The 27,514-nt window shown below is 39.8% G+C and overlaps 2 protein-coding genes across 2 annotated transcripts in view; one reads left to right on the top strand and one right to left on the bottom strand.

Moving 5' to 3' along the window:
• The window catches only part of RASGRP3 (RAS guanyl releasing protein 3), a 69,023-nt gene extending 68,244 nt beyond the window's left edge, over window positions 1–779 (top strand). The window contains exon 19 of the mRNA XM_062573625.1: window positions 34–779. Within this exon, the coding sequence (XP_062429609.1) occupies window positions 34–42 (9 nt within the window). The 3' untranslated portion in view covers window positions 43–779. The remainder of the gene's footprint in view (window positions 1–33) is intronic.
• Window positions 780–9,100: 8,321 nt separating this feature from the next.
• Window positions 9,101–27,311, bottom strand: FAM98A (family with sequence similarity 98 member A). Its single transcript, XM_062573624.1, has 9 exons — window positions 27,250–27,311; window positions 26,986–27,061; window positions 23,910–24,058; window positions 22,161–22,295; window positions 19,035–19,219; window positions 16,641–16,721; window positions 15,101–15,217; window positions 12,542–12,709; window positions 9,101–10,960 (listed from the first exon to the last, which is right to left on the bottom strand). Exons 2-9 carry the CDS (start codon window positions 27,036–27,038, stop codon window positions 10,208–10,210), a joined length of 1,641 nt encoding a protein of 546 aa, XP_062429608.1. The 5' UTR covers window positions 27,039–27,061; window positions 27,250–27,311; the 3' UTR covers window positions 9,101–10,207.
• Between the last annotated feature and the right edge of the window lie 203 nt (window positions 27,312–27,514).

Here is a 27,514-nt window from a genome sequence, read left to right as displayed (position 1 = left end):
AGCATATAAGTGCCTATTTTCTTTTGGTTACAGGATAGCTGATTATGCACCATGAAACAGAGAAAAACAGAGATGACAACTGCAATATAGCAAGAGTTGATGGACTGTTATAGACCACATTTGGTTATGGGATGTTTTCCTGTACCTCATACTTATAAATTCAACCATTGCCCTATTTTCTTAGCTGATAAGCATTGAAATGCACTATTTATTTTCTCACATGAATAAGCCATCTGGCTAAATGTTGCATGGACAGAGCAGAACAGATCTCTGCGCTCAGTGTTTTCTCTTGTATGACTTTTGTGGAAACTTCCTCTACGCGCCAATGAGGATATATTTGGCCTCCTCTAAATATACTGCATCATTTCAGTATGTCTGCCAGTGACAACAATGGTGAGGACAGAAGCCAAGTGTCTAAGTTAATTTGACAACATTCCTTTTTCAGAGGCTTGTGATGATCTTTTAAGGAAAGAAGTAGGTGTGTTACATTGATTAAATCTCAAACAAGATCCTTTCAAAAAGTCCTCTATACTGAAATTCTTTGCACACCTGCGTTTTTTGAACTTTGGGCAGGTTTACATTGCTAAGTAAGCATATTGATGTTCAGCACATTGATACCAATTCACTGACTGGGACTCCTTCAACCTCACAGCACGCGTCTGAGACTGAAGGAACGCCAAGCCACTATGCATACGTCTGGTTATACAGCAACAGAGAGCAGTCCTCTCTGCCAGCACTGATATGGTAAAATTAGCATGTAATAAACATCTTAGTTTTGAGTGTTTGTATGTGTGTATTACTTAACATTCTTCTCTGATTAGCAAATTGCAGGTTTAGACTAAAATGCAACACTAGGTGTACTGAAGAGTAGCCTCCAAATTAGGGGATTGCTAAAGTAGGGTCTAATACCTGAATCCGTAACAGCTTGCAATGCAGGCTTGGGGTGGGATTTCTCAGAAGCATTAAGTTACCTAAGGAGCACAGCCCTCATCTGAAAAAAGACCAACCTTCCTCCCTTTCTATCCCTCCTCCTCCCTTCCACAGAAGGAAGCACCAACCTAAGGAGTGTGGTCTGATTTGGCATACACATATTCTTCTTCCTTTCAAAGTCCTGAGCCAAAACATGGTATGTATGTGTGAGGAACACACACCCTGAATTAAAGAAACTTGGATAAAAGATTTCCTACAAAATACAAGCTACTGCTCCATACAACAGGGATCAAACCCTTAAGATCAAGGACTACCTTCACTACCTCAAGTGTGAGCTGTACTGTTGACAGTACAGCTCACTTTTGCATCCTGGATTCTGCAAGTTTCCTTTGTTTTCCAACTCAACTTTTAAGATAAATCTGGGGAGAAAGAAGAGAAGGTGCTCTTACTATTTTCACCTCAGAGAAATAAGCACTTCAGAGAGCACTGATTTCCAAGCAGGATGAGGGCCAGAAGCATCCTTCCCTCTTACTAGGGTGAGCAAAGAACAGGTATTAGTTAAAAATCTAGTCTTTATTTCCTGTGCTGGGTCAGATGACAGGTTACAACGCACTGACTGGACAGCTACTGTTACAGTGCATGGCTTGCACTCAATGAAAATGATGTGGTAGAGAATCTGAACAGAGAAATTGGTTATGATCCAGGCTGTTGATGGATTTGTTGAGATAAGCCTTTTAACACTTATTAAATGATATGCTCATGTGTAACTTCATTCTTATCATCAAGTAAGCTTTAACTAGTGTTTACTCTGAAAACTTCAGTCCATTTCTTAAGGATTTTTAAAAGTTAGTTGTACATCTTGTTCTGAGAAGTGCCTGCTTCCCTATTTCTATCAGATCCACAGACAATGCCTATCTTTATTTCTCTATAGGTCAAGAATGTTTCTCGTACATAATCTTATTGTCTCACTTCCCTATTCCAAGATATTTACAGATTCCTTTTTAAGTTGTTTAGAAGGCTGGCTGCTCAAAGTTCTTCAAAGGAAAGCTTTCTTGAGGATATATTTTTCCATGTATACTCTCATCAGAAGCTAGACATACTTAAGCAAGAAGAAAGGTTATCTTCTACAGGAGCAGCACCCACTTTCTGAAGGCCATTTCTGCTAGCAATTAGACTGCTTAAGTTTCAATTCACTTTAGAGGTTTAATTCAATACATCTTTTGTGAGTCTGGTATCATCTTTAGTCATTTCTGTCTTACCTTAGCTACAGTTAAGTTGTAGATCAAGTGTAGGCTGCATGTTTACACAGCTACCATTCTAAGCAAGATACTGCAGTCTTCAAGGCAAAGGATTCATTCTAGATAATAATCTCAAGCATCTAGTCTACCTGGAAACCCTTTCTTTAGGCATCTTAAGGGGAATGCTGAGTGTGTGTTGCAGACAGTAAGAAAAATACTGCGTGCAAATACAGCCTTTTCCCACCCCGAGAAGGAATAGACTATCATGTAACAATTCAACAAAATACATTAACAGGCTGTTTCCAGCAGAATGCTGATCTTCTCGTTCCACTGCAAGCAAATGAGACTGAGGAGAGCTGACAAGGCATGAGCAATCATTGTAAGAAGTCTGCGTAAGATGAGCTCTTTACCTCAGAGGAAGCCTGAATACATGAAATAAATAAAATCTTTTCTCTCCACACTTTGCAGTTGATGTGTTTTTCTGAACAGGAGCAAGCCTTTTGCCCAGATTGGGAAACTGAAACTGTCTTTGTTAGATAGGGAAAGCACAGTTTCTTGTTCGACTCCCCTGACTTAGCAAGAGGCAAAACATACCAGCCATCACAGCTCCTGATGAAATATCTGTCTACTAATGCAGAGCTATTCTAGGAGAGCGTACAGGAGTTGTTGTTGTAACATCAAGTGCACCAGATTCATGAAGTATCAAAAGTAAGAAACAATCCCAGCTGATGCTGGCTAGTTCCACCATACCCATTCTTCCCTGTCTCAGTCTTTAAGTCCTCAGGAACTTTTAAGAATCTTGATCTTCATTTTTAAGCTTTTAAAAGCCAGTGGAAAAAGGGGAGATTAGGCCAAACCTTATTTACAGCCTGATCTGCAAATGCCAAAGAACACGAGCAACAAGAGTAAGTGAGAATGTAAGTGCTTGGATCAGCCCTATACAAGATAATTTGGCTGTTTGAGCCAAACCCACTAGGACTTTTTGTGCTTCTACAGAACCTGCAGAAAGTCTTGTGTTACAAATGAGGGCATTTCGACTTTGCTGTCTGCTTTGCCAAGTTGCCTTCAGGGCTATGCAAGGAGTTAAGGAGACAACCAGCTGCCTTACAGTGAAAGGTAAAAGTTTGAATTCTAGTGCTCCTTCCTGTTGTAGATCTCCAGTGTCTTGCCCTACCTTGCCTCCTCCCTGGAGTTTTCCCCAGCTTCTAGACTTTAAAAGAATAATCTCAGCTCCTCAGCTATCTTCTCAGAGGTGTCTTCCTCTGCCAAGTAAGTCTGAGAGCAATGAGGGGGACAATATAGGCTTACTGACCTGAATTTCTCCTGGTTGAGAAAGGTAGACCTTTTTCAATACAGAAGAGAATAAAAAGCTGATTCGCAAAGCAATTTTAAGGACAATTGCTGCCAAAAATTTTGTTTTTTTCAGAAGAGAGCAGACTGGCTGCTGCCACATCCATGGGCTCCCCTGGGAGAGCCAAAATGAAAACATACCCCAAGGTTTTCCTCACAGGCAGTCCAGAAGTCATTGCCCAAGACTGCCTAAGAAACCAAATGAGGATCCCTGCACTTCTAGAAGTCCCAGGCATCTGTAGGGGAAATAGCTGCATGTGAGGGATCCTGAACACAAAATAATCAAGGAACAAATAACAGACAGATGGAGACTAAGCACGGGAAGAAGCAAGCAAAGTCTCTGCTCTCCCACCCTACATGACTCCAGGAATGGAAAGGGATCCCAATGGAGACCAAGCAGAGTGAAGGGGAAGAAAAGAAGGAAGGAAGAAATAAGAGCTGAATGTAAATTTCAGAGATATAGAGGCAGGAGAAATGAGGGCTTCTTGTTTTGTGATCATCATAGCCAAAAAACCAACCAATGTTTCACTCAGCATCAGCCTGCTAACTGATGGGCCTCTGTACAGCATAGCAAATAGATCTAAGAACTTCAAGAGAGTCTTAACAGAGTTGGCCCACCCAGGGACACTGGAGAAATAGATGCAACTTTGGAACAAGTTCATGAGTTATCAGCACTGATGTGTGGAACTGGATTTTCAAAATAAGCACTGCAGCCAACGTGCCTCTCAGAGGCTAAAAATCATTGGAAATTCCATCTGCTGAACTCTAAATGGGTGTTTACAGCTGCTGACAATCTGGTCCTAGGAGACAGAAAAGCCATCAGCAAAAGGCTGCTGCTGGGGCAGTACAAAAATATAGCCAAAGAGTCTGCTTTTTCCATGAGTTAAGCCAATGCCGGAAAGTTTAACGAGTCCTTATCGCCTTCATCTCTGCTTTATGTGTGAAAACGAGTTACGACCTTCCACCTGCCCACAACACAGGCAGACTCTCTCTTTCTTTGGTTTTACAATAGTGTTTTCCTATTTTTTGAACTTGTTTTTCCTCTCCTCTGTTGTGGGAAAGACCCACGTGGACAAGAAGGGAAATTACAGGACAATAAAAGGGAAACAATGACACTGACAGCACTTAGAGCTCTAAAAAGCACTAAGTAAACACAAGAGAAAAATATTTTTCCCTTCTAACATTGTTTGTTAAGCCATTAGAGGTGCTACTTATTTTTGGCCGAAGAGGAGAAGGCAACGTTTACAGCTGGTAATAGAACTTGCTTTTTCAGTCTGCATCCCTTTAAAAAGGCATAATCAAAGCAAACAAGCGTGTTAGTTTTTTGAGAGCCTACACAAAGGAAACAGAAGTTCATATCCACGTCAGTGTACTGCTCTCCAGTCACAACGCTGACGTGATTCTCATGTAAGGGTACACTAGGAGGCTGCAGTTTATCATCAGCTAGCTTGTTTGGGATTGCTAAATCATGCTCAAAAGCTTAAAAAAATATATACATACATATTTTTGTAACATTCCTGTTGCTAAGGCCAATCAGAAGTTCACAGAGGCAGAAGGATCACAGCTTGACAGTCTTCAGTAGCAACATCACTGAGAGTCTCTACTGCAGCCTTAAGTATAGCAGAACAAGACAAATCACATGTGAAGGGCAGTTGAGAGCTTTTGTGTGCTAGGCCTTCACTGAACGAACAGGGAGCTGACTTAACTCCTAGTACTCTAAGAATCCACACTTAAGTCTTTCGGACACCCCAAACAGTCATCAGGTCTTAGTGAGATTCCTCTCACTCCCTAACTTTCCTAATTCAGCACAGCTTAATTTTTATTTCTTACATGCACAATCCCTTGTGGGGTAAATTCTTAAGACAGAGGACTTTTCAAACTGCTCAGGCACTTCTCATAACTATCCACTGACGCAAATCTTGCTTCCTCTCTTAACAGCTGCACCTTAGGCACTTCACAGGTAAGACGGTCTTGTCTCTGGTTAGGCCAGAGACAGACTAATCTCTAGTCCAGCGTTTAGGGCACTTGCCACTTTAATTCAGATGCAAACAGCAGTTTAACAGGGACAAGCAGTCAGAGCCCCCACCATGCTAGAGCAGGTTACCCACGTGCTCTGGCTAAAAAATCTAACCCAGTTAGAGAAGCCCCTCTGGGGTCCGCTAGCTGTAATGGAACATAACCACTTCCTGCAGTTCCAGGGGTTTGAATCTAAAAAAGCAGAGGAATTTCAGCAAGTGAGATAAGGACTTCCAGCCAAAACCAGTTCCAAAGATGATAAACCACTGGGGGATGGTTACAAGAAAAACGGCTTCCTAGGACAAGCAACGCATGGTGAAAGCTCAGCTTGATACGCTGCCCCTTGTGTTACTGTTCTGTGCACGGTAAGGAGATAGGCAGGGCGGACCTGCCTATTCTGTTTCTGTTCAGCACCAATTCTGTTTCTGCTCAGTCCTTTGCTAGCAAAGCCAAAATAATAGCTGCAAATGTGGGGAGCGTCTAATGTTCAAACTAGTGCATACAAAGATCTATTAGTCATGCTATGCTTACATTCTCTAGAGCATCAGACTTGGTTTAAAGTACATTTTTATCTGTTCTCCAGACCTGCAAGGAAAACCCAACTGTGACCACACTGCAGACAGATCATGCTGTTTTTAAGTGATGCAGTAACGTGTCTGATGTAGGAAGTAACTTTGCGTCCAGACTCTATTCCGCTCCCCATAGTTTTTTTAATGCCCAACGACAACATCCAAGAGGATTATCGTAATAGATAGAACGGAAAGGCAATACAAGGGAGTCCTTAGGACTTCAACAAGTTGCTAAAGGGGGGAAAATGGAACAAGATTTCTAAAGCTTGTGGAACAAAAAGAAAAGGAGCAAGAATGACCACAGTTTAAAAGAAGAATTTTGTTGCACTGTATAAATCCTTGCTTACTTACTGCCTTCATGATCTCCTTGAGTTCTGCTTTGTACCATGACACACACTGAAATCCAGCACCTATATCCCCATCTACCAAAAGACCAATAATCTCCACAACCCCTCTCCAGTCTTCAAACTCCCAGTTAGCAATTCTTTCCACTGGAATGGGAATAATATTTGCAAAACAATATCAAAATATCAAAGCATCATACAGACAATAGCAAAGCAGTGGCTGTTTGCTTCCATTAATTGAAGCTGCCCTCTCCACACATACACAGTTTGTTTTCCTCAGGAAAACAAAGGAGTCGCAGCACACTACGAGGAAACAATAGAGCAGTAAGGAAAAACAACAACAGCTGGCAGAAGCAAAGTGTTTTCTTTCCCGTTGGAAGAGTAAAGCCTGTTTCTTGAGTGTTCTTTTTATTTAGAAAAAATAAACTTCCTCCCATAAACAGCAATAAAACAGGGCTTAACTTACCCTAAGTCCTGTAAAAATGAGGGGAAGAAGCAGCGTATTTGGGGCAGCAAAAGTAGCTGAAACAAGGGGAAAGGGAACCTCTGCTTCCCCTCCCCAAGCATCTTCATTTCACCTTATCACCTCAGCGTGCAAAGCTGAGAATACCCATTGCAGCTTAAGTAACAGTCCTGCAGAAACTGGCAGCTCTAGCACAGAAAATGAATTAGTCCCTAAAGGCACTGTGGCAACTCAGCAACTTCCTGAAGAGAAGAGAGAACAGAACCTCTTGTCTCTCCTACTAGGGACAAGTTTGCAGCACACAAATACACAGACTAGAAACCTTAGCCTCTTTACAATGAGGGAAATCAGCAGCTAACAACTTACAGCTATTACCTTCGCAGAAATGCCTCTTTACCTTTGTCAAACTCTCTGCCTTTATCAGTCCAGGACTGTCCCTATTTTAAAAATATTTTAATTAAAAAGAAATCCCAAAACTATTTTTACAAAAATTCAGTCATCCGCAAATTCTCAGGACATAGCATTATTCCTTATAACGGTGATGTCTTCTCTGGAGCCTCTCACTGCCTAATACTAGCAACAATCCATGCCTTTGTGAAACAAGAACATTCCAGATGAAAGTTCTAAATTTGAACAATATCATGCTGAGACAGACCTGTTTCAGTGTCCCATAAACACATGGATTCAATATTGATTCTCTTTTCTTCTTGTCAGACTTGTTTAACCTGAAATATTAAAAACTAAGACAGACATCAACTTGGATTCACAGCCACCTTTTACTGGTATCTTCACTTCCAACCTGTGAATCACCAGCAGCACCTAGTGGCCAGAAAAAATTAACAGACGATTTCCGAGTTGATCATATAATGAAATATGAGATAAATTCTAAACAATGTTTACAGCTATATTTACACGCTTAGCTTGAATAATAGCAAGAACAGCATTACATAGATTCTCTCAAATGCTCATGTTCTTCACATAATCCAGGGAACTCCTCCTACCTGTATCAGTCTGAATTCAGCCCTCTGGACGTTTCAACCAGCAGAGACTGCCATCAGCACAGCCTCTGCAGCAGCTGTTCGAGTGCAGCAGCAGCAGCAACATGTATTTTCCACAAGCCCAAACAGCATCAGGAGAGTTCCCCGAAGCAGCACAGTGTGTTCACATAGCACGGAGGAGCGTGACATGGGGGACAGTTGAACAGCACAGTAAGAACTACTTTACACAGAGACCCAATGGAGATGGTGGTGCTGCCTCATAGCACAGGAGAAGAACAGAACAAAATACAGTGGAATGAAGACCATCTACTCCCATCTACTCCTGTCTTCAGCTTAATGAGAAATAGGAGAGAATCAGCAATGTCACTGAGGAGCGAACAGTAGGAAGGAGGAAGTCTCTTGGAAAAGACGGAGCCAGACACACACCAAGAGCCAAAAAAACAAGATAGGGAAGTGGCATACCTTCCCAGTAGATGTTCTCAATTGCTTACAGAAAGCTTCAAATCCCAGGTTCAGGCAGCAGAGCCTTCCTGATCAGCCCCATTTAGAACTGTTAACTGAGACAATCGCATCACGTATCTTCCCATTTTCCTGTTGTCCCTTTTTCTCTCGACCACAGAAAGGCAGTAAGTAAACAAATTAGCATTCTGTTTTTTGCAAAATTGAAACACTTCACATTTAAATCAAGACTGTGCCAGGAAGTGGCCTACTCCACAGGTCAAACCTAGTCCGCTCGAACAACTCATCTAGCCCAGTCCCTGCCACCACCTTTCTCTAAACACACCATTCAACCCACTTGATTTTGAGTAATTCCCCGTATCACGGAAGAACAAGCCACACAACAGATTTTGTCTATAAACAGTTTCCAGTAACTCTCAAGGAGGCTGTGCAGCTCCATCTCTCTTAATAAAGACACCCTAATACAGTCCAAGCTTCTGCAGAAGTGAAGTCACACACTCAGTTACATCAGTATTAAGTCCAAACAGTTTGTAGTAAATCAAAACATATCTCCCACACCTGTTCCGACAGCTTCTAAAGGGGAAGAATTCACAGTTTGTCTGCAATGATTAGAACATCTAAAATATTTTAGATTTAAAGTAGGTGAAACAGCTGGAAACCCCTACAGGATCCTAGCTACTGTAGCAATTGCTTTCTACTCCTTTTCAAGAAGGAAAAGAAACCAAGGCAAAGACAACATACAGATACTTTTATTGCTCACCTTTTATACAACAGCACACCTTCAGCCATTTTCTTTCACAGCTTGACAATGTTTATGTACACAAAAAACCCAGCAAGAAGCATTACGTGGCTTTCAGTAAAGAAAAAAAAAAAAACACATCAGAACATCAAACTCAGCCAGGCTTTGTTTTCTGCAGCAATAATAAAAGGGCTTCCTCCAGGCAGGAACTAATCTTCCCAGGCCGTAGTGCATTTCTTTAAAAAAGACAACCTCCAAAACAAATTGCCCTAGATCTGCTGAGCCAGTGGTATTAACTTGCAAATAAAATAAATTTCAGTTTGTCATTTCTTCTAGCTGATTTCAAGTAAAAATCAGGTTTGGAGGAGGAACAACTTGTTTTGGATGGATGCAGGTCAGTTTGAATTGCTACACCTAACTACAGGCCTACATACACTATCAGTTCACAATTTAGCTTAGTTTTAAGTGATCTTTGCAGGTTTTGGCGGCGGTCAGTCTCCAGAGTTGAGCAGGTGGTAAAATTTTAGTGGCAGTAAGGCTACCAAACATGGCATCTACAGTAGAGCTCATATAATAGACAAACCTGTTTGTTAAAGGGAATTCATTGCGTGCGCGTGCATGTAACATTTTCTTGACTAGAAAGACAGGCCAGCAAGTCAAAAGCAATATTCAGAACTGGTTTTAGGATATAACCAAATAATGTTTAGGGGGAAGAAAGTAGAAATTCCATTGTGTATTACAATATATAAATTTGACCAGACAGATCTTGTTATTTACCTAACCAAAGTGGAAGGCAAACACAGCTGGTAGTTTCAGAACAGAAGTGTTCTAAGCAGAGAAAAATGAGTCCAACATCTAAAAAGCATGGCAATTAGTTTATGTTTAGGTGAAGTGCAGTGGAGAATGATGATGCATTTAATTCAGTAAGATAAAAAGAAGAGGCCTACAGAAACCCGCAGTTTACTCAAAGCAAAACATCCCATCCAAACAGATCCTGCCTGCCACTTACAAACCTGCACTATTTCAAGAAGCATTAAGCCAGGCCTCTGAAAGCAGGTTTGTATTATCTGAGCTCTGCTGAAGCAAACATTTTTAGTAGCCTCAGCTTGTAAAGTGTCTTCCTTGTCCAAAGCCAGATTGATTATACTGATAACCTCCATGCTGGAAGTGCTGCTCAAACTGTCCCCCCTGATTAAAATTCTGTCCACCTCTGCCTCCCCACCCCCCTCCTTGACCTCCACGGCCACCACGACCACCACGGCCACCTCTCCCTCCTCCACGTCCACCCCCTCGGTCACTGTGGGACCCACCATCTTGGTATCTGTTGTCCTGCTGGTAGCCACCACCCCCTTGGTAGCCACTTCCCGTGTACGAAGAAGATTGGTAGCCACCATAGCCTCCTCCTTGGTAGCCACCACCACCACCACCGCCATGGTAGCCACCCGTTTGAAAACCTGCATCTCTGTAGTTGCTCTCTCTGTAGCTGCCATCCTGGTAGCTACCGCCTCCACCATCTGTCCAGCCTCCTTGGAGCTTGTTTCCTCTTCCTCCTCCTCTGCTGCCATGGTCATAACCACCACGTCCTCCTCGCCCCCCTCGATCATGGCTTCCTTGTTCATGACCTCCTCGCCCTCCATATGACGAGTCATAACCTCCTCTCCCTCCTCTGTCATGACCTCCATGGTCATAACCTCCTCGCCCTCCATACGATGAGTCATAGCCACCTCTTCCTCCTCTGCTGCCACTTTGTTGTGGACCAGCCTCTGGTCTTTTCTGCCAAGGTGGCATCTCAGGAGGTGGCGGTTCAATTTCATTAGGCCTTCCTCCTCTGTCAGGCACTCTGCCCATTAGCACCTGCAAAGGGAAAGGGAGAAGAGCCTTAGGAGTTTGAACACCTCACAGAAGAGCCATACTTACTGATACCCACTGCAATGAGCAGTTGCTCAAGGGTTCGAACACTCAGGAGATTTCATCACGACATTTTTGTCTGTTTGAAAGTAACAAAGACTTTTGTCTCAAATTAATAAAAATTAAACAGGAATCATCTAGTACTCCAAAGGTTGCTAGCAAGCCTGGAGTCTTGGGTTCTTTGTTCAGTATCACGCCCACCAGAAGAGGCAGCATCAGTACAGTCTTTCACTCAACAGCGTGCTAGTGAAAACTGCTGATCTCAAACAATCATCAGTAGGGGGCAACTCAGTCTCTCTTCTAACTAGAACTCTGAATCACTGTAGAAGCCATCGGCAAAGATGATATTTTTGGTAAACTATATGAAAATATTTATTTTTCCAATAAGGATACACACATTCCTAGGAACAAACTTCCTGAACTCCACACATCAGCAAACAGGTATCAAACAGTGCTGACCAGATTTGAACAGAGATTCTAGAGGTCTTTAGCTGTCCAAGGATGTTGTGAAACTAGGAATTTAGCAAGACAAAAGACAGGATGCTTGCACTGTTCTTAAATCATCAAACAGAAAAACTTCAATGGAAGTAGGTTATTTTGTTCTTTTCTGTGACTTTCTTGGAAAAGATTTAATATCAATAACAGACAGAGGTAAGTTAACAGCAGTAGGAGAGTCTTGCATTCCTAACAAAACATATATGCAATTACACCTCTGTTACCACTCGCTTTCTTTTACTTTCCACACTCCAACTACGCTAACATAGGCACAAAAAAATATTTTGGTTGAGGGGGTCAGTCCAACCAGCACACCACTATTCAGCTCTAAATGAATTAGAAAATTACTTGACATGCGAACAGTACTAGAAGTGGAAAAAAGCATGCACATATACCCACAAATTAACACATCAGGTACACTGTAGTACTCAGCTACTGAGCTTCAAGTTTAACGCATGCACTTTTGAGCATCTATTTTTTCCTGTAAATTTGTAACTTCTTGAAACAAATTTTTTGTCTGTATCGTATTCTTTGACATTATTACTAAAACTACACATTTGACTATAATATGTCTTATCTAGTGAGATACAGGGTTTGTGATTTTAATGCATTCCATTCACACAGGATAGAAACACAGTTATTATGTAGACATTATTCTAGATATAGTGACCAAGTTAGGTAACAGCAGTATAACATCAATAATTCTGATAAGAAATGTTAGAGCAGGCCTAGCCATACCAAAAACAGTCAAAGATACTCCAGCAATTTTCTTCTGATCATAAGGAGTATTAATCTGAACTTAAATGGGAGAAACTACAGTTCCCTATAATGCACTGGGGCATAATCTGTTGTAAACACCAAGTTTCTTTTCCTTTATTTCCAACTTCCACTTAAATTTTAAAAAGTATGATTTACTACTCCATTCAAAACATTATTGTTCTCAATGGAATGAAAATGTGTTTTAAAAGTTTAAGTTAAATTTCCTAAACATTCAGAATAGAACAAGCTATTTTGTTATTTGTCACCAAATACCTTATTAATGGCACAGGCAGTCTTCTCTCGGATGGACCCACTGCTTGTTCTCATGATCTTTGACAGATCTTGCCGAGCTGCCAAGAGATTTGCAATGGAAATAGTGCACTTAGTAGATAAAAGGGCACGTTTTGGCTGGTAGACTTTAGCCAGTTTCTCTGTCTGACTCTGTTGGAGAAAAGAAAAACATAACTCAGTTAGCTGGAGCTCAGAAAAGCAATGGGACACTGAAGAACCAGATATCATTCCAAATAGAACAAATATTAATATAAAGAACAATGAGAATGACTTTGTGACCTTAAGAATCACCGTAGCAAGGCCAGCATTAGCCAAATTCTTAAGTAATACAGGAAACACTACTTGGACTGAATTGACAAGACATCAATCTTCTGACAATTTTAAGTTGAATAAAGTATGCATAGACTGTATGACTTCTCACAGAATTTATTCATATTATTTCTCAACATAGAATGCAAGTTTGTCACATAATACATGAATTACCACTAATGTCTAAGCAACAGTGAAAATGAAACACTTTTGTATCCAGTCTCTACCAGGCCTCTGTGCAACACAAATCTCTGAAGTCAGAGACTCACTTCAGTTACACTGGCATCACCATTATCTCCAACACTGTATCAGTACAAAAAGACAGTGTTACTCTCACATTCTTCGTTTAGGTCAGCTTCTTCACAAATGCAAGCCATCAAGGGGCACAAGGAGAACTCTCGAGAACTTATTCTAATTCTGTCCTTTGACTTGTATACTGTAAGCCAAAATTAGAAATGAGATCCTCTCGACTTACAAGAGGACTTTGCCTTGTGGGCAATCTCTCCTCCTCTGATGCCTTTTGGCATTAACCATACTTGCTTTTCTAAACTCCTCGAAAGTATGATAGCAGCTGTCCAATCAACAGAAATCAGTGCTTCCAACTATGAGTCAATACACTAGTTACATGTATTTTCAGTCAAAGTAGAATGCGGCAGCTAGGACAAAAGACATTATGACACACAGAAAGACAAAAGATCTATTGGTACAGCTAGATGACTACAGTGGGAACACTGAGAACAGGCAAACTAGATTTGCCAACAAATCTATTGATAATGCAGAAATTTTGGTGCAAGTTTTAAAATCCTAAAATCCTATTTTCCAACTACAGGCAGAAAGCTGGAACTGGTAGAAGTTGACAGTGTGTATTTCTAACGAGATTCAGGGATTAGTTTTTAGAACCAAAAACTTTATACTTTAATAGGCTAAACAGAGTGTATTCAAAGTTAAGGAAAACACGCATTTCATTATCTTACGCTGGAAGAGCAACAGTATCCACGAGAGAAGTATGTTTTTTCCTGGCAATTTTAACTGAGCTTTTGTGAACTTATAAAAGACAACCAGAGTATTTTGGTACTATGAGATTATTCTTCAAGTTCAAAAATTTCAAAATTCCATCTAAAAAAAGCTAATAATAGATTATAAAATTTTACTAGTGCTTCTACCATTCAGAGAAACAACTATTTAAATTAATACTACTTATTTTGATACTTTTCAGGTTATACAATTAAGTATGTTGAGTGATCCTCAGTGATACTGAAAAATCTGAAGAATGCTAGCTTCAAGAGACTAGGCACCAGCAGAAGCCTCATTCAGGTGATGAGCAGGAAAGAGGAGAGGGGACATTTTACTATTAAAACGCAGTTGCTTTTTGAATTAATCAGTTACCAAGAAAAAACACTTGACAATTCATGTGTCACAGTTTATGACTAAATTCCTCATTCTCAAACACTGCCAGCAGCATCTAATTAACAGCATTATATCAGATGTGGTTTAGTCCTAAACATGAGTGTTATATACCAGTTTAAAAGATCTCTTCATACTACATTTAAAATGTTCATTCTCTTTTCACTATAAAAGATAAGAAATAGAGAAACCATGCAATTTTAAAAAGCAGAATAATCATAATTCATATTCAGAGAGAACAGAAGTCACGTCACAGCCACTTGCACCATTCAAAGACAAAAGACATACTGAAATATTACCCTGTCTGTGAGGTAAGAGAACAAGTAGTGCCATAGCAGTTTTTCTCATGTGCATCTGTGAACGTGTGTTTGCAGATAGATTGAGTTAAAGAAATCTAAGCACTCTGGACAGCATAAAGTAAGTTAAGGGATGGCCAACAGGAAAGTGCTTTCTTGCCATCACACAAACACAGCACTTCAAAGACTTACATTATGCTCTCAGTGCCAATGACTGGATTAGTATTCTATTATTATTTTCTGTACTGACCTACTTAACTGTAGATTTTGGCTTCACTCTATAGTTACACGCAGTCCATCTTCTCATTTTACATGTTGTTCTTCCATCCCAACAACAAATTAGTTTAAAGTAGAATTCTGTAATCAGCTTACATAGTTATAAACTTCTTCAGAAACTCAAATAAAAACCAGGTTAACTCCTCTGATTATTTCTTACTTATGAAAGGTGAAACAATAAAGTAGGTTTCTGGAGACACTTATTATAAAGCATAAACATAATCCAGCACAGCACTTCACAGAAAGTTGTTTGTACCTTAGCTCTGTCCGACCAGCCAAAGGACTGCACAGTTACATCCAAACGTTTGACTAATAGTTTTCTTCGGACTTCATATTCATTGACTATGGCTTGATTAATTGCTTCAATTTTTTCCTGAAACAGAAATTTGCAAACATAAATACAGATTATAGGAAAACGTTTCTGCTTAAGACAGCAAACCATGTAGGTAGAAGACAATCAGATATGCAGGTACTATAGCAGTGCTAAAGCCAAGTTACCTGCTTTGTTAAATGGGCCCTCAGCCCACGTCTGCTAACACTATTTTCCTGAAAGCTTCAAAGGCTCTTTTATCCTCACCCTCGTACCATCTCTAGCGGGTACAGCTGTCTGTTCCTTATAAGGAACGTAAGGGCTGCATATACTGCTGATCCATTTCTCAACATTCACCAAGACAAAAGCAAAAGTGAAAAAGTACTAGATGAAACAAGCTAAAGGAGATAAAAGGACATGCATCTAAGTCCTAGGGAGCTGGGAGTCCCTACTTTCTGGAAAAAAAGGCAAGCTAAGGACAAAGAGATACACCATTAAAGGTAACTAAAGTACTTTTAAGACGATCTTGGTTAAAGCACAATCTGCTGTACAGACAAAGCAACAAAGTGACCTACAGGAAAAAGCCATCACTAGAAGCACACACACGGCAGCACATGATGGTCTAGTCAGAGCAACAGTTGGGATATATACCATTACAGAAACCGTTTCTCTCTTGCCTGATGCCTGCATCAAGACATCTCAATGGCCTACCTTCAGCCCAGGCAATATAGCATTTAAGAGAGAAGTACGTTCAGGTCAGATAATCTTGAGCCTTAAGCAAGAGAGAGAGATGCTCTCAGCATCCTGCAGTAGCAGCTATAGCACTGTGTGCTGGTTCAGCACCAGTCTTAGAGTATCTTCCCCAAGCACCATCATCCTGGAACAGCAGGAAACAAAACCAAATCCTAGCCAAAGACCATCATGCCTTTGCTACCTGGATGTAGTGTCTCTCTAAGCATCCACCCGTGCATCCACTGCTTCACGGAGAAAAGGCTATGAAGGAAGTAGACTATTCTACAAGCACAGAAAAAGAGGAGGAAATGATGGGAGGAACCCAGGCTCTTGGGAAAGAAGGCTCAGGAGGAGATATTACACTATCTCAGCACAGCTATGTCATACATACCATGCTGGCAAGGCGCAGGACAGGAAGCCTTAAAATCACTGCACAAAGATATCAGGCAGCAAAGCAGCTCTGCCACTACTGTAAAATTAACCTTCTCCTTCACTTTGGAAAATTTCATGCCAGTCCCTATACATATATCAATATATGGAAATCTAATGTTTGTCAAGGGAAGCCTAAGAAAGATCCAGACAAATTCACTGAACATTTACTGCATCATGCATGTAGAAATACTGCAAGAAATTGTCTTCTCATCTTTATAAATAGATAAGTCAAAAATCATTTTGTAATATTCCACACGATCGACATGTAATATATTACATGTTCAAACAAGGAAAACAGGCTCTAACACATACAACTACTTACCCAGTGAGCTGGTCCCAGTTGTTTCTTCAATAAAGGTTTTCCAACATGATTAGGTGGAACCTTTGCTAGGGTTTCCTTCAGCTGTTAGGAGATTTATATACAACATAAGCATTGGCTGAAAATTAACTTTTCAAGGTTAAATTTACAGGAGAGGACTGGATTGTCACAGGCACAACACAGCAGCCTCCAATACCAGCTTGTTCCCTTTGAACCAATCACATTTCTTTTGCAAAACAGCTACTTTATATTTCCAGTAATCTTGGCTAAAATCACAAAACAAACAAACAAACAAACAAACCACTATGGATGAGATCTACAATTTAAATTTGAACTGTACTTTATGGTATCTTTTCCTTGATGATAGAGGGAAATTTCATTATTTCTAATTCAGAAAAAAAAACCCATATCAAAAAGGTTGTATTAAGACTACATAAAACATAATAGAACCTAAAAAAGGACTCCTCTTCACAATCAAAAAGAAAAAGTTCTCTGAATGGGAATCTAAATTTAATTTGAATTTAAAGAATCCGGGCATAACTGTTTGGTTATATTTCTGATCTCTAAATGGCTAAGGATTTCACTGGGAAGAAATGGTAGTGTGGACTAAGACTTGGATCAAAGGATAAACAGGGTAGCGTTATGAAACTGCACCTTCCGACATTTTTCAACTTCTTGGGGTGTTTCATTCCAACAGTTAATTTAACACATTCAGTGACCCAGTTTTCCAAAGGTGCTGAACCCAATCAATTTCCTTCAAGTTTTAAAAATTAAATATTATTAGAATAGCAGAGGTAGCAGTTTATTGAAAAAGAAAAAGTAGCTTTTTAATGTTATGGATCCCTAAGCAAGTCAATTATACAAAGATCCTACTCAAAACTGTAGTGCATACACACGATGAAAAAGGCAGCTTTATTTCATATACTAGACCAAAAGAACATTGTAAGGTGGATCTTTTAACAATATATTCCACAGTAAAGAGTAAAATTTTTGCTCCTTACACAATTTTATTTTTCACATTTAGCTAAACTTCATTTTTGATGTATTTCCTTTAACATCTGATGAATGTATTTCATTTCAGTAAAATTTTCTTCCTCGTTCTAAAATACTACTAGCATCTGAAGTGCTTGGACTGTAAGCACCACAGATATATATGATTTCTAAGAACTTTTTATGTTAGAAATTCCTGATGCAGTTTATTAGACTATAAGGATTGTTCAATTTTTTGAATAACACAACCTATGAATGTAAATCAATAATAGCACAAAATCATTATGGTTAAACAAATGCTAAGAGTATTGCAAGTTTGACTTTAAAGCAAGAAAATGTAGAAAGAAAGTCAACTAAAGAATAACACATAACAGAATTCTTAACCTAAAAGATTCTGATCTACTTTATAATCTGTATTTTTATGGTTCCTCTTCTGCCAAAGCTCACTACTGTTGACTTTATTTTTATGAATATTTTCTCCATTATATAGAAAAATGGAAGCACAGGTTTCTTGCACATTTAACTTTCTAACGCCCATAACAATATCAGAGAACAATCTGCTTCCATTCTGCGCCCTGGACTTCCACCAGAAGACCACCCCTCTCCTCCTAAACAGGCCCAAACAGATGCTTTGCAAAGAAACAAAGTGCTATTTTTGCTGTTTTCAATCAGAGACTTGGTTAAAGACAAAAAGCTTCTCTGAAAGTATTTCTGATAACTATTTACCTGTCCTTTGAAGTTTGCAAAGGTTTATTTCTGCAGCACTGCTTCCCCTCTACCAAAAAACCCTACACTTACTATATTTTAAATATTGTCCTCCACCTTTGATCTGCACACATTCCACTTTTTTGTTTTATATAAACTACACAAATGAAAAAAAAAAAAAAAAAACAACCTGAAGAATGCATACATATAAAGAAATATGAAAATATCTGGACCCTCAAGAACTGACAAAAGCTTTAAGAAAAAGGTGCAAACTTGACTTTAATTATAACACCTTTCAACCTAAATATTTTTAAAATAGTCTGTTCCTTTAAAAGTTTGTTTAGGTGCCAATATTGCTTAGAATACATTTCTCCTCAATGTTCTTCCTGAGGCTTAAGTCCAGTATTTTCCACGTTTCCTGCAAAAGGTGATGACATTAAAACTTAGAGCAGTATAAGCAATACATCACTCTTTAAGGCAATGACAGCCGTAGTCCCTGACTTCATGCCTTAGCGTGGAAAAAGCCTTTAAATTCATTTTCAAAATTCAGACTCTCAGCATACTCAGTAAACCATGTTAAGTTGCCTTCACAATTCAAACACTGGAGTTTCACAAGACACAAATCTCACTCTGGCAGTAAAATTATTTTTCATTAAAACAGTAATATTGTAAATACTCTACTTTTGTTCCTTTGGATCTTACTTTTTTTTCAATTCCACTGAAGAACTGGAACATCGTTATGTTGGCTGGAGGCTTGGACATGCCTAAAGCAATACATATGCCTTTTAGCTCCTGAAAGACTTCACTGCCACCTCCTTCCTGTGCTTTTTTAGGAGGGGCATTCACACACAGCATTCTGGCAGCTTCCAGTTCTGAGATGAGGTATGCTGGGGTAAGAAAAATTAGATTTCAGCATCAGATACAGCAGAGTTAAATATTTTAGAACCAATCAGAGAATCCAGGTGTTTACAACCAACAAGTGTGCAAATAGTGTTTTAGAAAGAGTTAGGGATATAATTTTGGTATCCAAAGAACATTCATGTTTCTAGTAATTACTAAGCCCAAGGCCAGAACCACAGCAATCATGGGAAAGGTTTAGTATGAGCAGTTAAAGCCTGGAGAATATCCCCATGATTCCAACAGGTATTACCGAGGTCAATAGAGTACAACTCTTTTCCTGTAGGCTTTGCCCAGCAAAGACAGGAGACTGGGAACACGAAAGTAAGCAGGATGAGGCACTGGGACATGCACTTTAAGCTAGACAAGCAAGGACTCCCTGACGTTCTGGTGAAAGAAGCAAGGAAATGAGTAAAGAAAAGTGAAATGCTGGATAAATCTCCTTTACTACTTCCCCAGGCAAGATGCAGAGTGGAAGAAAATCCACTTTTTAAAGTATTGTTGAGAATTCAGGTTTACAATTTCGCAAAGGCAGCAGTTACTGATGAAATTGAAGCTAGAAAGCCTCCAACACTTTCAAATATCTTAAGAGTAAGAGACTACTATCACATTAGAACTCCTTTATCAAACAACTAAATAAAGTAAAATCACAGAACTGCGTATGATCTACATCCACATTCCAGCATTACAGTGTAGGTTACAGTGATACGGATTTAGTGCACAGCCATTGCTTGCAATTGTCACAACTTGAAGTTTCAATAGAAAAAATAAATATGTTTAAGAATACTTTTATTTTGAATCATACTGGCTGACCATAACAGTAATTTAAATTATTTTTTAAAGTAGGAATGGAAATATATATTACTGCACTGAGAGACTTGTGAGCAGGGATGTACACCTGTAACTATATAGTAGCATGTGATAGTGTTCCAGTCAACCTTTTTACCTCTAAAACCAGGAGAGATCAAAGGATTAAGACCGGAACAAAGCATTATAATGATCCTTAGAATTTCATCCAGCCTCTGTCTTCTGCTAATACCACAGAATATCTTTTAATTTATAAAATACTTAAGATGTGTAAAATAACAAATACTTCGTAAGTTCTTTCGTTAGCTAAGTTTGTGCTTTATACAGATTTGTCTCATCTTCAACTTTCAACTATTTACAGCATATTATAACCTCTTGTAAAAGAAACTAGTAGCAGAAGTTTGTTTCAAGAATTCAGAGATCACATCCAAGCTACCTTCACCCTCCTCTGAAAAAAAATGGAAGTTTTAAGTCTGTTACCATAAGACATACATGTTTTCCAGAGAGTGATTCGTTTTTGTAGACCTTTTCTGAACCAGTTTGAAACTTTTCTTTCTTGTACTTTTTCTTTTTGCAGATGTCAGTACTTAATATTGTATCCTATGCCAAGGCAATCCTACCTATTTATGCTTACTTGATGCTCTGCTTCTCCCACCAATACTGCTGCATCTCCCAGTTGACGGTAGTTGCAGTGTTTTGGAAAAGTATAAGATATCTCAGCACTCACTTACAGAGTGTTATTCTCTGTTTTTCTGAAAAAATCTGGCTCTTACATAATACAACAGGATACCCAATCAGTTAATGTAATTAATGAAAGCTATGTAAAAGCTTTAGGTATTGTTATTATGCTATGCACAAAAGGAGTTTGGTATCAACTTAAATTCCACATTTGACACTAAACACAGAATTCCTGTCACATGGTAACCAGAATTTGACTTCTGAACATGTTCTTAGATCACAGAATAATCTGATCTGGAATAATCTGTTTGTCACAGAAAGGCCAAATTTATTCAATATTTTAGCTTACAGAGAATAACCTGAAAGACAAATGTGTTTTGAGCTAGAAAATACTTTAAATGCGATAATAACCTCACTTAATCTGATTTTGATTTGATAGGATGTTCTCAGGTGAAGTCTTACTACTGCAGTCTTTCTCCAATTGTTGAAATACAGGGAACTACTCTGTAGTTCATTTCTTACATCTCAGCCAAGAGTGGAAATACACACTTCCGCTTTGACAAAATTAGGGAAACAGCAGCAACTGAGCATTCCACAGTGAGGAAGCAAATAAAATACTAATTTATGTTGACTTTAAGATCAGATTGAAATTAGTTTTACAATTTCTGACACTTGTAAAAATAATACTTAAAAAAAAAAAACATAAATCAACATTGCATACTTTCCCCAAATTAAGCACTATTCCTTCTGCCCTTACATTTCCTAAGTAGACTAAAGTCAGTTTAGATATTCAGAGCTCATGGATGGAAAATGAAAAGGAGGACATGATCTTTGCTACTGCTCTTTCCCTTCCCCCCCCCCCCCACCCAGCAGTAGAAAACAATACTGAAGCTATTCACTAGATGATCAAAAGAACTGGACTTGAGACAAAACTCATCCTGTGTTTTTTAAGATTAATTATTTTTGGAGCGTAGAAAACACAAATCTAATTTCACCTTGCGAGTCAGACAATGCTTGGAGCTTCAAGACAATGATGCACCGTATGTTACTTGTCATTTTTATGACCTTTTTGACCAAAGTGCTAAATTCTGTTAGAAACCTTTGAATGTACTTTGAATGTACCTCTTGGAAGTACTTTTTGAGAAGCTATAGGACAGACTTTTTGCTAGTGAATGTGAAAAAGGTTAATGCTCAGAATATATTCTATAATATCATGTACTAGCTAAGGGATGACTAGTAAGTTTGTAAGACCTAAAAGTATAATATTCTGACACTGTAAGTTACAGAATATAAGAACTATTAATGATTTCCTGTAATCACTTTATATATACAGTGTGATGTGAAACACCTCGTATTATATTCCGCAGTATCTCATTAAGTGCAAGAAACAGTAGCATGACTCTTTGCACAAGAGCAAGTTTTCTTTCAAGCATCCTTTTAACTTACTGAGCAGCAAGAGACAGTTCTTTTGACTATGAAGGCGTTTTGTCACATCTCCTGATGTTAGTGATGTATATGGACAGTTCATTTCAGCCAGTAACCCACTCACTTCAAGCTGAAACTCTTCTGCTTCATTTGGACCTTAAAAAAATAAAAATAAGAATAATTGGTTCACAGCTAATGTATATCTCTCTGGCTATGGTTAGAATGAATTTGCTTTGTTTAAAAATAAAAAAAACACGTTGCTCCAGTTACTCTTTAACATAAAAGTCCTGCTTTTAATGAAAGTCAAATGCATTCTTCAGGTCTCTCAGAGACACAGAACAACCTATCTGGGGCCATGATGTTCATCACTGGCTTTCCCCAGCTATAATAAATAGCAACTGGCAACTTCTACAATAAAAAGTGGCATTAAAGACATCACAAATTCTACAGGGTATTTGAAGCATCAATTAACTGTTCCCATTATCAGGATTATCTAAGATGTTTGTAAAGTCATGAATAATTGGGTTTACCAGCTTTCTTATCTTTAACTGCCTCTCCTTGTAAGCTCACATGTGATACTGTCAATTGATGTTATTTTATTAGTATCCTTTAAAAATAATCAAGTCATTTAAGACAAAACTTAGACTGATGTTTGTGTCAGAACTTAAGCACTGCTAGTGAAATTGATCTTAATTTGTTCAGCCAGGTTAAGCAAAACATAATGATAAAGGAAAATTATCAGCCTTCTTCTTCTGAAAAGGAACTTTTGCCTAAAACACATATTTATTTACTCATGTCACACAAATTAAGGATAAGACTGGATACTACAGATAAAAATATATCTATCCTTGTAGTTCAGAGAATTTTAAATAGGTGTTAGAATACTGCTGAATTGTATTTTTTACAAAAATGAGTAGGAACCTTATAAAACATAGCGTATCTTTTTCTTTATAGCTACGGAGAGAGGGAGTCACAAACTCAAAGAAAGAGGAGATGGACATGTGAGAAATAGCTAGGAAAAAGGAAGAGTGACAGAACAGATGTTGAGAGGAAGGTGAACAATCTTTGGACACTAAGTAAACAGACAGTTAAATTCATTAATGCATTAAGAGCTAGTGTGTTAGATATTCAGAAGTACAAGTTATCACACCAGTTTAACCTGTAAAATGGCACAAGTAGCTGACTGTAAATAACTTTCCTGAAAAGACAGGGCTTGCTTCCTCCATCAAAATCGAAAACAGACATTTTCAAGCTCTTTCCCACAGAGCATTTCTTAAATAAGGAAAAATATATAGTAAAGATGGATTTAAGGCAGCCAATAATAAAAAGACAATAAATTCACTCTAGTCATGAGACTATTTCCTTGAATGCTAAATACTCCTTACATCAGAATTTTATACAGATGATTTGAAAGAAAAATATTCTCATGATCTAAATAATAAATTCCTCAAATCCATTTCAGAGCTAAAAAAAATAAAAATAAAAATAAAAAATAAAATGAAAAAAAAACCCCAAACTCTCTGTAGTTGAACAATTAAAAGAACGAACTAATTTCAGGAGAACGACCATTTGATTCCCACTATTAATTCAGCCTCTACTGGCAGCTCATTAGGCAAGCTTGAACACTGAAGTGGAAAATATCCAAGATCTGACAGTGTGCAGACAACACTCCCTGGTACAACAGATTTAGCAATTCTGTCAGCCTAAATCTTTATGGCATGCAAGAACACACATTTACTGAATGTTTATGCTGGAGTTATGAATACTTACTGTTAGTTGCCTGCACGTTTTCCTCTAGTTTACAGAATAGCCGTAACTCAGATACCAACCAAGCACAGAGTTTGGTGAATTCAGGGGAACTGGCTCCACGAGAGACTGCCTGAGCCAGTGCTCCATCATCTAACAGTGGACCTTTGTAACTGACAAGAAAAGCACAATTTAATAAAGTTTGTTATGACTGATGACCAGTGTAGATTAGTATTATGCTGCATACATGTTGAGAGCTACACCCTCAACACACCTGGAATGTTGAAAATCTAAACTGCATTCAACTGTGAGAAAAAGCACTGAATAAACCCAACACTACCATGCACATTAGCCTACTGACAAAAAGACCTTGTCACAAAATACCATGGATCAAATGTTTCATCCTGGAAAATGCTACTACATACAGCAGCAACTTCTCTCTATCTCATTAAGACATTACAAAAGTGCTTATCTAGGGCTACTGCAGTTCCAAAGTCTCATTCTTGAGTGCCGCTTTAAAGTATGTTCAATAATTACTGCTTGACTAGAGCATTTGTTCCTACCATTTGCTATCATGTATGCCACGCAAAACAAAAACATTGATACAAATGTTACAAAAATAATCAGTAAAACAACATCCTCTTTTGAAGAACTACCTTCTTAAATTGGCACTAGAAAAACAAATGGGAGTTAGTTATTCATATAGACAACCTAAACCAAATTCAGGTCTGCTGTAAAAAAGCATGATTCTACAGAACTGATTTTAGAAGACGTAGCTTACAGGACATCTGTGTACTGACACCTTGTTGGGCTGAGAGGGGAGAGTAGGGAGAAATAACCTTATGAACCAGACAGAGGAACTAAGTTAGAGCTTACCAGAGCATAAAATCCACAATATCACTTTTGTGTGCTGCACCCAGAACAGAAGGACATCCAAGAGTGAGCATAATCAACTGAAATTGCTATTTCAAGTTTCTAGTGTAAAGTCATCCATTATGTCATGGTGACCCAGTGAGTTCAGTCAACTCTCAGCAAATCTCAGAAGTAACAAATCTCTCAAAGGACAAATTAAAATGTTATTTTTCCACACTTTATATGTGATGTTAATCACAAGAACAAAGGGTTTATCTTCACTGTAATAGTTTCATTCAACCAAAATGAAAAAAACACACTCCAAGTAACTTTTACCCCACAGGGCAGCTTGATAAATGATATAATCTGCTAGCAATTGATGGGAAGCTACAATTTGATATACTGCATCCCCATTGCATTATCACAGCAGGCCAGATGCAATTCCAACAGGCTACTTAGAGCAAGCTTAACCCGACAGACTCATGACTCTCACGTGTATGGAAACGCAGAGGACTCAAAATAGAAACATCAAGTTAGAGCTCTAAGTAGAACTGAAATGACAAGCCTTTTGCTTTGGCAGGGTCTGGATGCAAGTCATTTGTCATGTTAGACATCCTTTCTCTGAAATTTTTCTTTGTTAGATACAACATCTTAACTGTATTATCTCCAATAACCATGGTTCAACAACACAGCTATTCAGCCAGTAATCTAACTTGCAAGTTCCTCAACAGCCTTTTTCTTCTAAGCTCTTTAAAAGCTTCTATGCGTATGCTTCCACTCCTGCCCTCCTCCAGTAGTATACGTTCTAGAGCTACACTCCTCTTCAGTAGCATTTTGATATCTAATTTGTTTGCTTTTCCAATAGTTCAAGCTGACTTACAAGGGAAGAGACCACTGTTAGAGCATTTTTCTCACAAACTCCAAAAGAAACAACTCTGTGATGTGTAATGCTATTAAATATAAAATAAAATAAAATTTCTTCAATATTTAGTTAGGAAAAATATATGTTGAACTTCAAAGGGTAATGGAATTACTGTTAAAGCTTAAAAATTTCAACCCCTTAAGCCTGTGCAAACACAAGGAAACTGACAGAAATCTTTAGTTACATGCAGCAGTCTTCCAAGTCGTTACTGTTACTGCTGAAGTCCTGTGCTTTTTGCCTTCCAAATTTCTTTGCAGGCACTGCTGCCAATATCTTCACTGATATAGATGACTTATCTTTTTAATCTGTTTTCATTGTTTTATTTATTTGAAACTGTCAAGAATCAACAGCAAGAATTTCTAATCACTTCTGTTAATTACTACACAAATCACAACTCCTTCAAGTCAGTCATTTTATTTTAAACAGAGGTTGGGGGGGGAAGGAAAAGCAGCAGTCTACAGTATTTGCATCATCACAGAGACCTTTTCACATTTCAGTCAAATACCTGCCAGAACAGAAGCCTGTTTATCAACCTTTGGAGCGATCACCACCAACTTAGCCTGGAAACATAATCTTTGGGACTAGAGTCATTATGCTCCAACAAAGTGATTTATGGGAATGCAGCCAATGTGAGTAAATACAGCTGTTTGCACAGGACCAGCAGCAGTAAAATTGTAATGGCCTCTTCTCTGAACTCCCAGCAGTTTACAGACAGAGCTGCTTATGCTAAGACATGTTCCTCTTGCTCTCTCTCATATTTATACAATCTCTACTGACTCTGACAGAGTGACAGGATTAAACAACAAGTTTCTTGCATTACATTATTTTAAAAAGCAGTTAAAGGGAAAATACTACAGCCTTTATTATTTTTCCCATTGTTTTACCACAGGGATTGAGGCCCCAAAGCTTCCCCTCCCCTCACTCTCTGAAAATTCAGGTTTCTCTCTCCATTCCCCACCTCTAGCCAGGACAGTTCTATTGAACGGAGGGTCACTGATGAGAAGGATTCACCGCAGTCACGGAAACCAGCACTCAGCCACGGGGGGAAAGCTAGAAACAGCCGGTTTGGCTTCGCGCTTTTCCTTGTGCCAAACCGGCGCTGCCAACAGCCTGGTTTTGGGCACGGCACCCGCAGGGCTGCCGCGGGGACGGGAATATCGCTGGTGTTGAGCCTGGAAACCCGGGCGCGGCTCTGCCCCGCGCCGCGGCGGGCCGCGGGCCCCGGCCTCCCGGGGGCGCCAGCGCCCACCCCCGCAGCACAACCCCGCTCCGGGTCCCCCACCGCCACCGGCGCGGGGCCGGGCGCCTTAGCGCCGCGGCACCTACCCCAGGTCCTCCAGCGACTCCAGCACGTCGCTCTCCAGCAGCTCGAACTCCATCCTGCCGCGGGGACCGGGGGGACCTGCGCGAGAACCGGCACTCAGCTACACGCCGCCGCCGCCACCCCCGGGCCCGGCCCCCCACCGTGCGGGCGGGGCAGAGCGACCGTTACACCCAGCCTGGGGGGGGAGGGGGGAGACCTCGGGGCGCGCCCCCTCGCCCCCCGCGCGCCCACCGCCCCCCCCGCGCGCGCCCGCCCGCCCCACGTACGCTGCCCGCGCGCTGCTACGCCGCCGACTGCCCGGTTGGCATGTCAGGGTGGGGGAGGGAGCGAGCAGGGCCCCGGCGTGACCCCTCACCCGGCTCCTAGCGGGCTGCCGGCACGCTGCCTGATCGGCGACGCCTCCTCCTGCGGCGCTTCCTGCCTCGCCGCCGCGCCAGGTCGCGTAGTTAAACGAGGAAGGGATGTTCGAGCGAGAGCCTGGGGGCTTTGGGAGGCAGAAGCCAAAGGCGAACAAGAAGCCCATACTTCTGC

The sequence above is a fragment of the Rhea pennata genome, chromosome 3 (assembly GCF_028389875.1).
Source record: "Rhea pennata isolate bPtePen1 chromosome 3, bPtePen1.pri, whole genome shotgun sequence".
Lineage (NCBI taxonomy): Eukaryota > Metazoa > Chordata > Aves > Rheiformes > Rheidae > Rhea > Rhea pennata.
The sequence above is the reverse complement of the archived record's forward strand: the minus strand, read 5'-3'. Positions and strand labels throughout refer to the sequence as shown.